This window comes from Gekko japonicus, unplaced genomic scaffold (assembly GCF_001447785.1).
Source record: "Gekko japonicus isolate JY-2015 unplaced genomic scaffold, Gekko_japonicus_V1.1 scaffold131, whole genome shotgun sequence".
Lineage (NCBI taxonomy): Eukaryota > Metazoa > Chordata > Lepidosauria > Squamata > Gekkonidae > Gekko > Gekko japonicus.
Window position 1 is genome coordinate 2,100,673 of NW_015167061.1, and position 15,424 is coordinate 2,116,096.

Here is a 15,424-nt window from a genome sequence, read left to right on the forward strand (position 1 = left end):
CAGCACACATATGGTTTGGGGTTCAGGGGAGCGCTGGGGGGGGGGGGGGAGCTTCCAGTTTCCCTCCTGTCTCACTTTTGCTGGCAGAAATGGGGGGGGGCCTTTCACGCCCTTTCTCTGGCTTCATGTGCTGCAAGGAATGAAAAGCCCCCCCCCCATGCCCTGCTGTTTCTGCTGAGATGGAAACCAGAAGCTCCTCCTTCCCGCTCACAGCCCTGAACACACAAGTGCTGTTTAAGGTGAGTTCCCTTAATGTACGTCTGGCTGTGAGTCAGGATACGCACTCGTGACCCAGCATGTGTTGGACATACCTACTGTGTATTTTAGCCCTTACTCCCCAGTAAGAGTGTTTAGGATTGCTGCCAGCAGTGGCTGGATAGGACCTCCGTCTTCAGAAGCCGTTCTGACCCACTGAATACCAGAGCAAAGTCTGAGTCAAGTGGCACCTTGAAGACCACCAAAGTTTTATTTGCAGGATCTTATGCACTTCCGCAGGGCCTGTAAGACGGAGCTCTTCCACCAGGCTTTCAGTTAGGAGCCGCCCACTAATACCACCAACGGCCACTATTACTATCTGCGGCATAGGCCGGGCTGCAGTGCAGTGCGATCGCGCTGCCGCTGAGTAGGATGTTCTGGCCCTCTATGGCACGCCATCTTGCCTAAACTGTACTGCGAGCACTTTAATTTGTATATTGTAATTGATTGGTTGTTTAACCGGTTTTAAATGTTTATATGAATCTCGGCCCAGTGGGCCAAGTAACGTGAGCTGCCCTGAGCCTGCTTGCAGGGCGGGAGGGATAGAAATGTGACAAATAAATAAATAAATACATGTATTCAGAGTCTAAGCTCTGGTGTGCAAAGCACACTTCTTCAGACAAAAGCTCATCCCTTGGATCAAACTCTGTTGGCCTTCAAGGTGCCTCACTGGACCCAAACTTTGTTCCGCTGCTTCAGACCAACAGAGACGCTCCCGCCTGAATTTTTCTCCACGGGACAGCAGTTACTGAAGGGGAGCAGCGGGGGCGGGGGCCTCTGCCCCCTGTTCCTCTCTTCGTGGTTCTTCAGCGCCACCCAGAATGGAAGCTGAGGAACTAGACACAGCCTGGATCCGGTCCCACTGGGCGCTTGCCTTCTGAAGCCAGACCCGGTGCCCACCAGGCGCCCCCTCTTCCTGTGCACCTCCTTGTGCTTTTCTGCTTGACCCCAACGGTTGCCAACTTACCTACGCAGGTGAGCTGGAGCACGGCTGTGGCCATGGGTGTCTCCTCATTGGCCTGGTAATACGAAATTGTTACCTACCAAGAGGACACAATGCACTCATCAGTTACTCCAAACTACCGGCTGCTGAGTGCAAACCCCTGACGGCATCAGCTGAGATGGGTGTCAAATGTGGCTGCAGAAGAGCCGTGGCCCCTGCCATCTCTGGGGGGGGGGAAGCAGGGAGTACACCCATTATTCCATCTTTATCTCACCCTTCCTGGAAGGAGCTCTTCAGTGCCATCGCCTGGGAGGCAGGTGGGCCTGAGCAAGAGGCCAAAAATCACACGCTGGGTTTCATGGCTGAGTGAGGATTTGAACCCGGCCTCCCAGGTCAAAGACTAACGCTCATCCCACACCAGTGCTCTCTCCAGGGTTATTTGCACCCTGGTAGAACTAGGGTTCCCAGTTTATGCTCTTAATGTAGAAAAAGGTAAAGGTTTCCCTTGCTCAAAAGCCAGTCGAATCTGACTCTAGGGGATGGTGCTCATCTCTGTTTCCAAGCTGAAGAGTCAGCACTGTCCGAAGACGTTTCCATCGTCATGTAGCTGACAGGACTAAAGGCTGAGGCGCACAGAATGCTGTTACCTTCCCACCAAAACGGTCCCTATTTATCTCCTTGCAATTTCTTACTTTCGAACAGCTAGGCTGGCAGGAGCTGGGGCCAGAGGCGGGAGCTCACTCCGTCACACGGCACCAGGGGCTCGAACTGCCGAACTACAGACCTTCCAGTCTGCAGCTCAGTGTCTTAACCTCTGAGCCACCACAGCTTAATGTAGAAGCACACTTTATTTCTTCACTGGGCACTTATTTTAATGGTTGTTTTAATGGTATTGCATTAAGACTGATGTCAACCGCCCTGAGCCCGCCTGCAGGGAGGGCGTTATATAAATCAAATCAATAAATAAATAAACGTTTAAAAAGAAATTCCCAAGCCTGTGCAATTCTCCAGATCTAGGTTCTGTTGCCCTTTTGCCATGTTATGGTTGGAGTTTACTGTTTCTTAGTGTCGTGCCATTCTTTTTTCTGTGATGGGCAGTTGTGACACCCATGTGCCAATTATGCCCTCAAACAGCCTCCTCCTTGTCATGGCCTCCCACACACAGACCCGCAAGGAGGGCAAGGCAAGCGAGGAACTGGCCCCCGGGGCACTAAGCGGCACGGCACAGGGGAAAAACACACACCTAAAACACGCACCTGCTCTCCCAGGCTGTCATGCCATTAGGGAAAGGGCACATTCCAATACATTCAAATCGAAGCAACCAATCAGCGGGGGGAAGGGGGGCCCCTCTGAAGATGGCTTTGTGGGCCAGGCCTGGCAGGCTTGCCAGCTCCCCCCCCCCCCCCCCCCGGGTCAATCTTAGCCTTCTTGGTGCTTGTCTTTCTGGACATTATATATTCCTGCTCAGGGGTCATTTCCTATGCGAGCGCACAGGAGCGGAGCTCAGGCAGTAAGGAGCCCAGGGGGCGGGCACATGCAACAAGCCCCACCCCCTGCTACCAGCAGCCCTCAGTCGGGCCACAAGGAGCAAGAAGCAGCCAGGTAAGTTGCAGAGCCCCCCCTCTCGCCCGCCTTCAGGTACAAGCTCTCCCTCCTCTGTGAGGGCAGATCTGCGTGTCCCCCCCCCCATAGCTAGCAATCCAAAACTGTCCAGTGGCACCTTTAAGACCAAGCTTTATTCAGGTAGAAGCTCTCCCTCATCTGCACACTCCCCCCCCCCAGTAGCTAGCAATCCAAAACAGTCCAGTGGAGCCTGAGCATTGGGTGTTGCCTTCTGACACACTTCTGGTGATGTCAGGGGGTGTGGCATATGCAAATAAGTTATGCTAGTGAGCTCCTGCACCTCTTTTGCTACGAAATGACCCCTGTCCCTGCTGGATATTAGGAAAAACTTTTTCACGGTCAGAGTGGTTCAAAGGTGGAATCAGCTGCCTAGGGAGGTGGTGAGCTCCCCTTCAGTGACAGCTTCCAAGAAGAGGCTGGATGAATATTTGTCAGAGATGCTTTAGGCTGGTCCTGCATTGGGCAGGGGGTTGGACTAGATGGTCTGTATGGCCCCTTCCCACTCTAGGATTCTGTGATCTCCGCCGCCACCTTCCTCCCTGCCTTCAAGCTAGAGGAGTTTGCCCCCATTATTCTTAAAGGCATACGTTCTTTTCTGGGCCAAAGCCCTCGGTTGCTCAATGCCAGTCTATAGAAAGAGGGTGAGGCATATTAGACTAAGGAAAGATTGACAGGCTGGGTCAATGGAGTCTTATGGAATTTGTCGGCCAATCAGCGACTCACAAGGGTAGCAGAACCCGCTGCCCAGTGTCCAGTTGCAGCAGGGGAAACTACGTGAAGGCTGTGCTGGTGGGGCCAGTTTCGCCTTGCTGCTCTGGCAGGGGCTGGGCCTTCGCTGGGCTGTCTGGTAAGGAACGGGGCGGAAACAGGAGTTTGTGGCTGGTGACGATGAGCCATGGAGCAGATGGTCTCCTGACTCATCTGGCCTGACCTGGGAGAGAAAGAGGGCATGGTGGGATTGGGGGCTGGGGGGAGGAGCCATGTCTCAGTGGTAGAGGACCTGTTTGGCACGCAGAAGGTCCCGGGTTCAGAAAGACCTCTGCCGGAGACCCTGGTCTGACTCAGTATAGGCTTGGGCAGGAATGTAAAAAACAGCAAGCAATCCATGACATAAGAACAGAAGAGAAGCCAATGTTGGAGCAGGCCAGTGGCCCATCCATTCCACCACTCTGTCACACAGTGGCCAAAAATACCAGGTGCCTCCAGGAGGTCCAGCAGTGGGGCCAGGACACTAGAAGCCCTCCCACTGCTGCCCACCCCCCAAGCACAAAGAATACAGGGCATCACTTGCCCTAGAGTTCTTATTTATTTGTTGTTGCCGTTGTTCAGTTGCACAGTCAAGTCTGACTGTTCAGGACCCCATGGACCACATCACGCCAGGCCCTCCTCTTCCGTTGTGCTTCTATACCTTGTGGCTAAGAGCCACTGATGGATTTCTGCTTCATATGCTTATCTAATTCCCTCTTGGAGCTGTCCAAGCTTGTAGCTGCCGCCACCTCCTGTGGCAGTGAATCCCATGTGTGAATCACTCTACATGTGTCTTTTTACTTTTTAAGGAAGAACATTTGATCTAGAATGATGGTGAAGGAAGGGGGGTGGTTTGTTTCGTTGTTCTTTCTTCGGTAATTCAGGATGTGTGTGTTTGTGTGCCCCCCAGCCCCACCAGCCACCACTGCAGCCAAGTGTTGCGCATGTCAGACTTTGCGTGGCGTCATCGTGGATGGCCGTGGTCCTGCACTGCCTGCCCCTTACGCTTCCTGCCATTTTCGAGAAGAGCCGCTGGTTTTCTTGTGTGGAACAGAAATGGTTAAGATCGTTCGGAAGGAATGGTGTCGCTCTGAATAGCGAGGCAAGGTGTAGCACGGGCAACCAGGGGCCGTCAACGCAAAGTCTGACCCAATAATATCAATCAGGCTTCATGGAAAGCCTATCAACAAAACCATCATTCAAGTTTACGCCCCAGCTATAGCTGCTGAGGAGGAAGACATCAGAAGCTTTTATGCAAGTGTCCAGGAAGAAATTGATCGTGTACCTAAAGGAGATGTGCCGATGGCCATAGGCGACTGGAATGTGGAAGCAGGAAAGGACGCAGAACCAAAGCAAAGCCGCGTCCCCCGTCCCCACTTACTTTCCATGGCTGCAACTGGACACTGGGCAGTGGGTTCTTGTTATCTACATGGACCGCCCCCAGGGGTCCGCAGCTAAGCAGGAGCTTGGTCCCCAAACACAAAGGGGACCTAGGGATCCCAGTCCACCTAGAGTCCACCAATAGCACCCTTGGCGGGAGATTCAAAACCTCCAATGAGGACAGAGGTGTGCTGGGTGGGAGTGTATAGAGTTGGCCTTGCAGGGCCGTTTTTCCTTGTCTTGTTGTGAAGTACAATAAACGCGTCTGAACACATTTCGTAGCCCGAGTTCTCCACGCGTCGAACCCAGTACTTTTCAGGGATGCTGCTCCATGCCAGTCTCTGATTGCGCCATAAATTCCATAAGAATCCACTTACCCCGCCTGTCAATCTTTCCTTATTTTAATAGGCCCCGCCCTCTTTCTATAGTCTTGCATTGAGCAGGCACGGGGCTTTGGCCCAGAAAAGATTCCGTGGGGAGAAAAACTCTCTGGCTTGAGGGCAGGGAGGAGGTTGGCTGTGGTCCGGAAAGAGAAGCAGGGAAGAAGAGGAAGAAGGGAGCAAGCCCCGGCCTGGCAGTAGGTCCACGAAGGCTTTTGCTCCACTTTTACGGTGGGGGGGCAAGGAGCTGAGTCTGGTGGGGCAGTGCCCCCTTTGCCATGGTGAACCACGACGCCCTCCCCACTTGGTTGGTTCAGTCTGAATGTATAAAAATACACCCCCTTCCTAAAGGCTGAGGGGGGGGGGCAACAGTGGGAGGGCTTCTAGTGTCCTGGCCCCACTGCTGGACCCCCTGATGGCACCTGGTGTTTTTGATAATCAAAATAAATATCACCTGCTTCAAGAATCTCAGGCTAGCAGGTGAGGCACAAGCATTTCAACCACAGGAATAATATCTCATCATTGTCCACATTTATGTGCCGTTTTTCTAGAACACTTTCAAGGTGTCTCACGGTAAGCAAAGAGCAAAAATAAAGGCCATTCAAAATAACTATTAGGAGCTAAATTTTTAAAAAGCCAAAACATCTTTTTTTAAAAAAAATCCTGTCAAAAATTAACAGAGGAAAATGGGAAAAAAGAAGCTTCTATCATCCTTCCAAAATGCGAATAGAGGAGGATCCCTTCTTGTCTCTAAGGCGAGAGCCAGTCTGGTGTCATGGTTAAGTGCGCGGACTCTAATTTGGGAGAACCGGGTTTGATTCCCCACTCCTCCACTCGCACCTGGTTGGATGACCTTGGGCAGGACATAGTTCTGACAAGAGCTGTCCTTGAAAAAGAGCAGTTTCTGTCAGAGCTCTCTCAGCCCCGCCTACCTCCCAGGGTGTCTGTTGTGGGGAGGGAAAGGGAAAGGAGTCTGTGAGCCGCTCTGAGACACCTTTGGGTAGTGAAGGGCGGGCTATAAATCCAATCTCCTCCTCCTCCTGTTCTTCCTTCTTCTTCTTCTTTCTTCTTCTTCCTTCTTCTCATTCCTTCTTCCTCTTCTTCCTCTTCTTCTTAAGGGGTGATCGTTTCCCTGCCTCGGGCTGCAGCAGTAAAGGCCCTGCAGCATCTAGTAGTAGGGTGCTCATGGCCTGCCACTGCTTCCCCATGAGGGTCTGCTGCACCCCCCTCCCTCCCCAAAAAGCCATGAATGCCGCTAACCTGCCCGTCGTTGACTCTCCAGCTGGATTTATGCATGGTCACAATCACCTCCACCCCGACGTCCAGGGGCCACCCGGTGACCAGAGAAGGGATCTTTGACATTTTCGTATCATGGACAACATAGTTGACTCCGAGTGTCTTGTGCACATGAAAAGTGGTAGCGCCTGCAGGGGCCGACCTGCAAGAGAAGCAGAGAATTCACAGGTCGCCTGGGAGGAGGGGCAGCAGGGGTGGCACGTGGAACTCACTGCCAAGGGAGGCAAAGCGGTGGGGGCTGACCTGAAAGAGACCCTCGTGGGGGTCCCAGGGGATAACTTAGTTAATGGCGATGCTGACCCAGTGGGCGGTGGCCAGGAGAAAGGCAAGCTCTGCCCTAGGAAATGTTAGGAAAGGGACTGAAAGCACTGATCAGTTGTGCTGCTGCGTTAGGAAGACCCAGATTTCCTGGTTGCTGTACCATGTCACCAAAAAAGAGACTGCAGTACTAGGAAAGGGCCAGGAAAGGGCACGCAGAACAATTGAGGGGTTGGAGCATCTTCGCAATGAGGAGAGGATCTCTTTCTCTACCCCGACCACTCCTGTACACGGTTTTATGAAGCTCCAGCAAGTTATCAGTAATTTGAAGTCGGTTTCTTTTTAACTAAAAGGCGTCAAACTCTGTAGTCATTTCTCCGCAATAAACTGAAAAGCTCCAGGTTCCTTAGGCATTTGGAACTTAGTAGTTTAGAAAAGTATGAGTTCAAACTTACTGATCTCTATGAAATTATGCTCGATGTGGTCAGAGCAGATAAAGGGGGGGCATCACACTGGGGGGGGAGGTATTTGTGGATTTCCTGCCTTGTGCAGGGGGTTGGACTAGATGACCCTGGAGGTCCCTTCCAACTCTATGATTCTGTGATTCTAGAACTTTTAGCTACCACATGAAATCGAGGGGCATTTGAGGTTACTGACATATATCTTCTGTTCCCCCACATGAACATAAACCTATGTAGATGTAACTCCTGCCAAAGCATCCAACACCCCCAACTCTCTTAGGATTTCAGAAAATGTTAGCCACACGTAGCACTGGCATAAAATAAGTATTTATAGTAGCTGCTTTAAATGTATATATTTTTCTTATCGAAGATGTAGGAGACCTAGAACTGGTTATTCTGGAAACGTGTCATTACAGAGAGAGCTGCCTTCTGTAAAATGTAAGTGAATACCTAAAAGTGTCTCAGAGCATGTGCAATGTATCCACCCCACATCAGAAGAGCCCCACATCCTCACTCTCTTGTGCCACCTGAAGAAAGCTCCTAGGTTACAAACTGCATTTGAATCTGGGCAGATTCAAGCCCCACCTCCGGACTAAAACTCCCAAGTTTGTCTAACCGCTGTTAAGCCCTCTGCCCTTTCTTTTGGCTCCTAAAAATAGTCGTGAGAAAGTTTCTTACCCACAGACATCAAGGGAGAGTTCTGTGCCCAGCACGTAAACGGTGCTTGTTGGCTTCTCTGTGGAAAGTCGGACCCATCTTTGCTGAGACATGTCGGGGCCTTTCTCTGCCCCGCAGGCAGCCACAGGTGCGCCACAGGTGTCTGGCTGATCCCCTCCAAGGCAGTGGCACAGAACGCTGGGTACCACCCGAGCTCCTCTGACCCGCAGGGCGGATGATCGGTTCAGTCCCACCCCTGGATCTCCTCCTCTGGGCTGGAACTTGGCCGTCAGTCTGCACACTCGAATGCCATGAAGAGAGAGAGAGAGAGAGAGAGAGAGAGAGAGAGAGAGAGAGAGAGAGAGAGATATCAGCTGGCAGCCGAAGGAAGGAGGAGACGGCAGAAGCCAGAGGGTGTGGGTAGACTTCCTTGCCCTGGAGAGGCAGTCCAGTGCGGCAAGGGACGGACTGCTCCCTCTCCGGTGCCAACATGTCTTGTCCAGTCAGGGCTTTGTCTTATCTGCAGCGGCAAACAGATTTGCCTGCAGCAAGGCGAGAGTTTTCCTTGGAGTGTTTTAACACCTGAGACGACTTGTGCTGGCCGAAATGGAGGTAATCTTCCTTGGGGTTGGTTGGTTTACCCTTAAACAGGAGATGTCTGGGGTGTGCCTTACCCATTATGTGCCCTGTGTCAGGACCACTCAGCCATGAAAGTTGTTTTCTGTGTAGCGTTCAGTTCTGGGGTATGTCTGTGATGTGAAAGCTGAAAAAGAGATGTACATAAAATCTACATCTTCAAAAGTTTCAGGCAGGTCCGTAGTCACAGAGGGGCATCCCAGGGCCAGGCCCCCTGGGTTACTGGCAACGCCCCCCCACAATTCCCTATCCAGCCCAGGTCCCCCGAGCAGCGGCAGGGGCAAGGAAGGAGCCAGGGATCCCTTTAATCTGATTAGCTAGTGCCCCCCCACTTAAAAACTCCCGGCTACGGGCCTGGTTCCAGGTGTCCTGCCTTCACAGGTGCTGAAGGGAGTTCTAGACCTGCAGTACATGAAGCACACCTCTTATGTGGTCAGCCAGACTTCTAAAGAATCTGTGCCCCCCCAAAAAAACTCTCGCCGTTTTTGTTGTAGGTCTCTGAGAGGATGGCCCTTCTGCCTTTCTGGGTCTTTAGGGAGCCACATCCAGCTCTCCTGCCCAGGCAACCGTTACTGCCCAGGTTTGCCGCCACAGCTGGATGGAGCTTGCCGTACCTGCCTTCCACAGTCAAAGAGGGGAGCATGACCAATCCAGCCTCTGCCTGGTCCTCTGGGATGCAAAGAAAGTTGACAAAGGTGTTTATTGGCTTCTGATGTGGGAAAGATGAGAAGGTGGCTGTTACAATCTGTCTGGGAGAACCTGGCAAGCCCCATGCCCTGGCCTTTTTTGGACAAGCAGAGCTCAGAACATAGAGATCCTCCCTCCAGAACTGGTTCCTGGTCCCATATTCACGGTTCCTCATTCACAAATCCAACCACAACGTTAATGATACTCAGAAAACTCTGTACGGCAACTCCTATGTCCCCAGGAGCCGTGGTGTTCCCTGGTCCAACACCAGATGTCAGTATTCACTGCTGCAAAGCAGGGAGAAATTAAGACCAAACACCTGCAGGTGTCCCAAAACAGCCTTTGGACCAACCCAAATCATATATCCCCAGACCCTGGGGACCGAGCCCCGTAAAGAGACATAACTCTGCAACCAGGTTTGGGGCACTGGATTTGTGAAGGTCCCAATCTTGTCTGGGGAGTGCGCAACTTTTTAAGGCCCATCAGTATTTGTGCTTAAACTCACAAAGGAGGTGCTAGGAACTGCCAATAAGGAACTGGCAACCAACTTCCATCTGATTAATTGCGGCTGAGGCAGCAAAACAGGAGACAACCTGCAGCATCACCAACTGATTGCAAATTAAGTTTGCAAATTAGGAGCTGGCAAGGGTTGCTCACAAGCAGCCGTGTGCTGAAACGACACTTCACCCTGACAGCATCTGTGTACATTCCAGGGCTGCAAGAGGAGCAGGCTCACATGTTGATAGGAGTGGGCCTAGAAAACAACAAAAAAACAGATAACGTGCAGAGCCGTCAGGTAAGCAGTGGAGAGGAGACTGCTAGTATTTTCTAGGAATCGGGCAATTTCCCACTAGGTCAGAGCGGAGTGGCCTCATAGAGTACATAAGGCTATTTTCCCAGGATGTCTTCTCTGCCAGCTACAGGTTTGTGGAGGGGCTCATGTGACAGGAATACAGTGGAACCCAGTGGTTGAATTAATGGGGTGAATGGTAGAGTGGAGGGCATTTCTCCCACAACCTCAAGTGTAGAATGCAGGAGGCAAAAACTCGGGTGGAAGGGTGGGAACAAAGAGATTTTGGATGGAGGCAGCCGACTCACAACAAGGATGCAAGGGCTGGCCTCGAGTATGGGCTGTCAGGTCCAAGTTAGGCAATCCCTGGAGGTTTGGGGGTAGAGCCTGGGGAGGGGCCTCCACAGAGTATAATGCCATTTTCTAAAGCAGCCATTTTCTCCAGGAGAACCAATGTCAGTAGTCTGAAGATCAGTGGTAATTCTGGGAGATCTCCAGGACTTGGTTTACCCGCCCTGGGTTGGGAAATTCCTGGAGGTTTTGGGGGGCGGCGGGGGGAGGCAGGGGCCCAGCAGGATATGGTGCCACAGAGTCCATCCTCCAAAGCAGCCGTTTTCTCCAGGAGAACTGGTCTCGGTTACTACCTGGAGATAACTTGTAATTCCAGGGGAGCTCCAGGCCTCTCCTAGAGGTTGGCAACCCTAGCAAGGTGTGGTGCTTGACCTGTATTGGAGGAGGTTGTGCTATCCATGAAGACTCAGGTTTACAGTGGGGTGGTACTTCTTACTTCCTGAAAGGCCAGGCACTGGCCCTCCCAACCTTTCTTGGGTTCATTTGGCTTTTGATTACTGTTATGTATCAGTTGAAGAAGAAGAAGAGAAGAAGAGATTGGATTTATACCCCATGGCCCTTCACTACCCAAGAGAGTCTCAAAGTGGCTGACAATCTCCTTTCCCTTCCCCTCCCCACCACAGACACCCTGTGAGGTAGGCAGGGCTGAGAGAGCTCTCTAGACAACTGCGCTTGGGAGAACAACTCTGAGAGAACTTGTGAATGACCCAAGGTCACACCAGCAGCTGCATGTGGAGGCAGAGTGGGGAATCAAACCCATTTCTCCCAGATTAGAGTCCACGCTCCTAACCACTACACCAAACTGAAGCCGATGTACTAACTGCACCTCTTCCTGGAAAAGTGCAGCCTCCACAGTTACATGTGATCTGGTCTCTTCCCATCTGGGTGGACTCCTGTAGCATGTTCTACAAGGGGCAGATTTTGCACTTGTGTTTTTAAAAAAGAGAATTATTATTGCATATCCCTAGAGTGTGTTTTATTTCTGCCCCTCCCTGAGATCCGTGAGGAAAAGTAATTGAAATGTTGCTCCTGGAAACGTCAAACTGTGGCCACCTGGTGGTAATCTGGGGTGAGCTGCTTTGACCTGTTGGAGACATCTCGCATCATCTCTTGAGTAGCAAAAATGAAGCAGAGTCAGGTGCCACCAGGTAGCACTGGCATCCCATGTGGATTCATGTGGGTGCTGAGCGGAGAGTTCGAATCCTTTGGTACTCTCAGGAGAAAGGCCTTGTGATCTTGAAGGGGTGGCTCTGAGTGGCTGACAATGGACTGTGAGGGGAGGCCATGGGACAGAGCAACCATCCCTCAACACCACCTTCTAGAAGCTACCACTCAGGCCACCAGGACACAACACCTCCAACGGCTACCTCAGGCAGGTGATCCAGAAGGATGCTTTGGTCAGCAACAGAAAGGTCCAAGAGAATCAACAAGATCACGATCTCCTGCTCTTTCTAAGGAAGGCGACTGAGGGAGTGTTCTAATAAAGCCAGCCTCTTCAAGACAGCCCATATTTATTTACTGGGTAGTGCATATGCAGAAACGACCGCTGCCCTTGCAGTCACCCCAATAATTCAACAGTTGGGACTGCACCCTCTCGCAGCAAATTCGTAGCTGGGGGGAAAGGTGCCCTTGAATGAGTCATCCATCCCCCAAGCACCGAGTACTTCAAATATTTCAGCGCTTTCAAAATCAAATGGCTCTGGCCAGAGCAAGACAAAAGGTTTGTCATCTAGCAGCTCTGCTGGAATGTCACACCTAAAGGGACAGAGACCAGGAAAGCCAAAATGCTAGATTGTATTTCTTCCTTCTGGGGCAAGAGGATTGTGAATGACCCCAGAGGTCACTTTTGAGGGAAGATTATTAGTTCTCAGGACAGAAGAAAATCTCTCTTATCTTTTGGCCAGGGAAGTTCAAACCCTGAAAGACCAAGCTTTACAAAAACACTCCATCTTGATCAGGTGCTGAAGAACAAAGGAGTGAAGTCCTACCTCTGAGACTAAGGTAATGAAGGATTTTTAACTACTGCAGCTTCAAGTCTAATTTAGTATTTATTAGAATAAGTATAGAATTTAGGGTTTAGAGCAGAAGTGTCAAACTCATTTGTTATGAGGGCCAGATCTGACATAAATGTCAAATTTGTTGGGCTGGGCCACATATGCCATAAAATGTAATGCCACGTACTGGAGATACAAACTATATAAAGGTCACAGGCAAACCCAGTTAATGATATTATTTTTTCTCAAAATACAAAGAAAAGTAATTGATTCCTAGCAGTAAAAGCAATTGATTTACTGGGGAACCCACAAAAGCCTGGCAGATCCACCCACCCCAGTGCTCATTCCTCCTGCATTTCCCACAGAAGCGGCAGGACTGAGGGGAAGGCCTGACAGAGACTGTTTCCAAAACCTCCAGGGGACGTTTTTTATCCTTGCCACAACCCCTTTTTCCTCGCAGGCTGAAAACAGCACCAGTTGCTCACAGGCCAGATAAGAGCTTTGGATGGGCCAATTCTGGCCTATGGGCCATGTTTGACACCCCTCATTTAGAGGATAATGCGGTTTCACCTTTTCTTTGTATACTTGCTCATCCTGATGCTGTACAGACCATGTGTATGCTTTTTATTCATTTATTAACCTTCCTTATCGAGTGCCCAAAGCCTGATCTCTGTACCTACACCAACCTATTCAGTCCCCCTTTCTGAACAGCAATAAAGAGCAGCAGCTGAGCTTGCCATCCCTGGAGCACAAAAGCATGATAGACTGTTTCCACGCTAGCTAGTAGGAGTGAAGCAGGAGACGCAGCAAGTAGGCAGAGCTTTTAAAACAGTAATACAGAGTCCTAGATACCCAAATCTGTCTAGTGGGAGGTACTCTTTCCGATTTGTTGGTGGCAGCGGTTGTTATCCACAGAGTAGGTGACAACCCCTAGGGGTAAGGGGAAGGGTTACCTCACTGGGGAGGGGGGGTGAGACACTGGATGGCAGTGGGGGCTTTTCGGAACACCTGGGACAGGATGGAATTGTATAGATGGGTCAAATGCTAAAGGATGTATATGTGCTGCTTCACTGGACGTGTTTAATAAGCTACTGGTTATACCAGCTTAATGTACAAGAAACTGTCCACCTGAGTCACTCTCTGCCACTAGTCGCGGCAGCCTCTTAGGGCAAACAAACTGGGAAAGGTCATGGAATGCACCAATATAAGCATCTGCTCCCGGAGGCCATGTTTGGGGTGTGTTTTCCCAAAATGGGGCAGGTGGTGGCTGAAAACAGACCATTTTGTAGAAAACTGAGATTCCTAATTTCAGTTGCTTAAGGGACAGGATGAAATGATTATGTAATCAGGATTGAAGAGTATCCTTGATGAACACAGGAAGACGTCTTCTCTTGAGCCAGGCTCCCTTTGGTCCGTCCAGGTCAGCCTGGTCTCCTCTCATTGGCAGTGGCAGCTGGTCACATCACTGATGGTCACATCCTTTTAGCTGCAGATGCTGGTGACATTCTGCATGCCAAGCAGATGCTCTGTCACTGGACCGCTGTACCTTTGGTGCCAGATTTCCAACTGTCAGGGTCACCTGGTTGATCCTTCAGTGTCCTATTGTCGTCTCAGGAACATCCCCAATAAGCACTGCCTCCTCCTCCTCTGGGGGGAGTCCCGGCCAATACTCCCTCTAAGCTGTCGAGTCTTGTGAGCAAAAATTCTACTTTGTGAGCTCCTGGCATTCAAGTTGTGAGCGAGCTATTGGGCCGCTGCACAGATTAGTTTGCTCTGGAGCCCGCCTTCCTGAGCGGAGACAAAAATGTGTGAGCCGGAGGCTAAAAAAAGGGGAGCTAGCTCACACTCACTCAGCTTAGAGGGAACACTGGTCCCGGCCCCTCCCCCTGCAGCATCCACTCCTCCCCCTCACACCCCAAATCTCTCCATGAAAGGACCACCTGGTGGGAATCCATGTGCCATTAATCAGAACCCAACATTTCTTCAGACCTTTAATCACACAGCTTGTAAAAACAATTGAGGGGAAGGAAGTTTGTCCGCAAATATGTGTATTTCTCTTAGGAAGGGGGGGGGAGGAGATCAACAGAGGTATAGAATTCAAAATCACCTAGTTGTTTGGGGTGTTTTTTTTTTTTTTAAAGGAAATGCACAATTTTCACCCGTGTCACTTACAGATCTTGTGCCACACATTTTAGGGGCAGGCAAGGGGGAGGGGGGTCAGCCTCCCCTCTGTGCCTGGATTCCCGGACTGGCCCCTTCCGGTCACCCGCTTTGGCCCTAGACCTGTGTCTTGGGAGGTTAGTGCTGTGTGGATTAGAAGCGAAGGATTCTGCATGCTGGCCCTTCCTCTCTCTCAGTGGGCAAGGAGGCATCCAAGGGGTGAGCCATCCAGCCCAGTAGCACCGGTCACAACCCCAGCCTCTGTGGCCTTAGGCAGAGGTCAGCGATTCTACTCTAGATGGAGGCAGGGAGTGGAAAGGCAGCCTCCAAGCACCCGGGACCTACGTCAGGTCTTCCCAACCGGCCTCGGCTGCAGAAGGAAGAGCAAATGCGGCTATCAGAAGATGCCCACAGAACAGGGACTGCCAAATCTGCGAAGAAGCCCAGGAACCTACCAGGGCATGAAATGTGTTTGTGGACCTCCCTAGTCGGTCCTTAAGACAAGGGAATGTGCAAGAAAACAAGACCGGCCCTTTAAACTGGCCACGGGAGGTGGAAGGAGAAGGCGGCCTTGGGATCCCCTTTGTAAATCTGGGTCCGAACTTGCCCCAGCCGGCCACCCTGAGCCGGCAACACAGGCGTTTAATGGAAATAAAACGAAGTCCTGTTCCGTTCCCTGGAGTAAAACGATGCGTCGGGGGAAGGGGGGGGGAAATCAGAGGGGCAGCTGTGCTATTTGTCTGGGCACCTTAAAGGCTGATAACAATTATGCTAGCATATGCTTTCATGACTCAGAGCCCCTGAAG

General features: G+C 51.2%; 1 protein-coding gene across 1 annotated transcript in view; it reads right to left on the reverse strand.

Moving 5' to 3' along the window:
• LOC107111585 (protein-arginine deiminase type-3-like) overlaps nucleotides 1–8,309 on the reverse strand; it is a 26,070-nt gene extending 17,761 nt beyond the window's left edge. The window contains exons 1-3 of the mRNA XM_015412566.1: nucleotides 8,022–8,309; nucleotides 6,589–6,766; nucleotides 1,223–1,295 (exon numbers count right to left, since the gene is read on the reverse strand). Of these exons, the coding sequence (XP_015268052.1) occupies nucleotides 1,223–1,295; nucleotides 6,589–6,766; nucleotides 8,022–8,113 (343 nt within the window). The 5' untranslated portion in view covers nucleotides 8,114–8,309. The remainder of the gene's footprint in view (nucleotides 1–1,222; nucleotides 1,296–6,588; nucleotides 6,767–8,021) is intronic.
• Nucleotides 8,310–15,424: the final 7,115 nt, after the last annotated feature.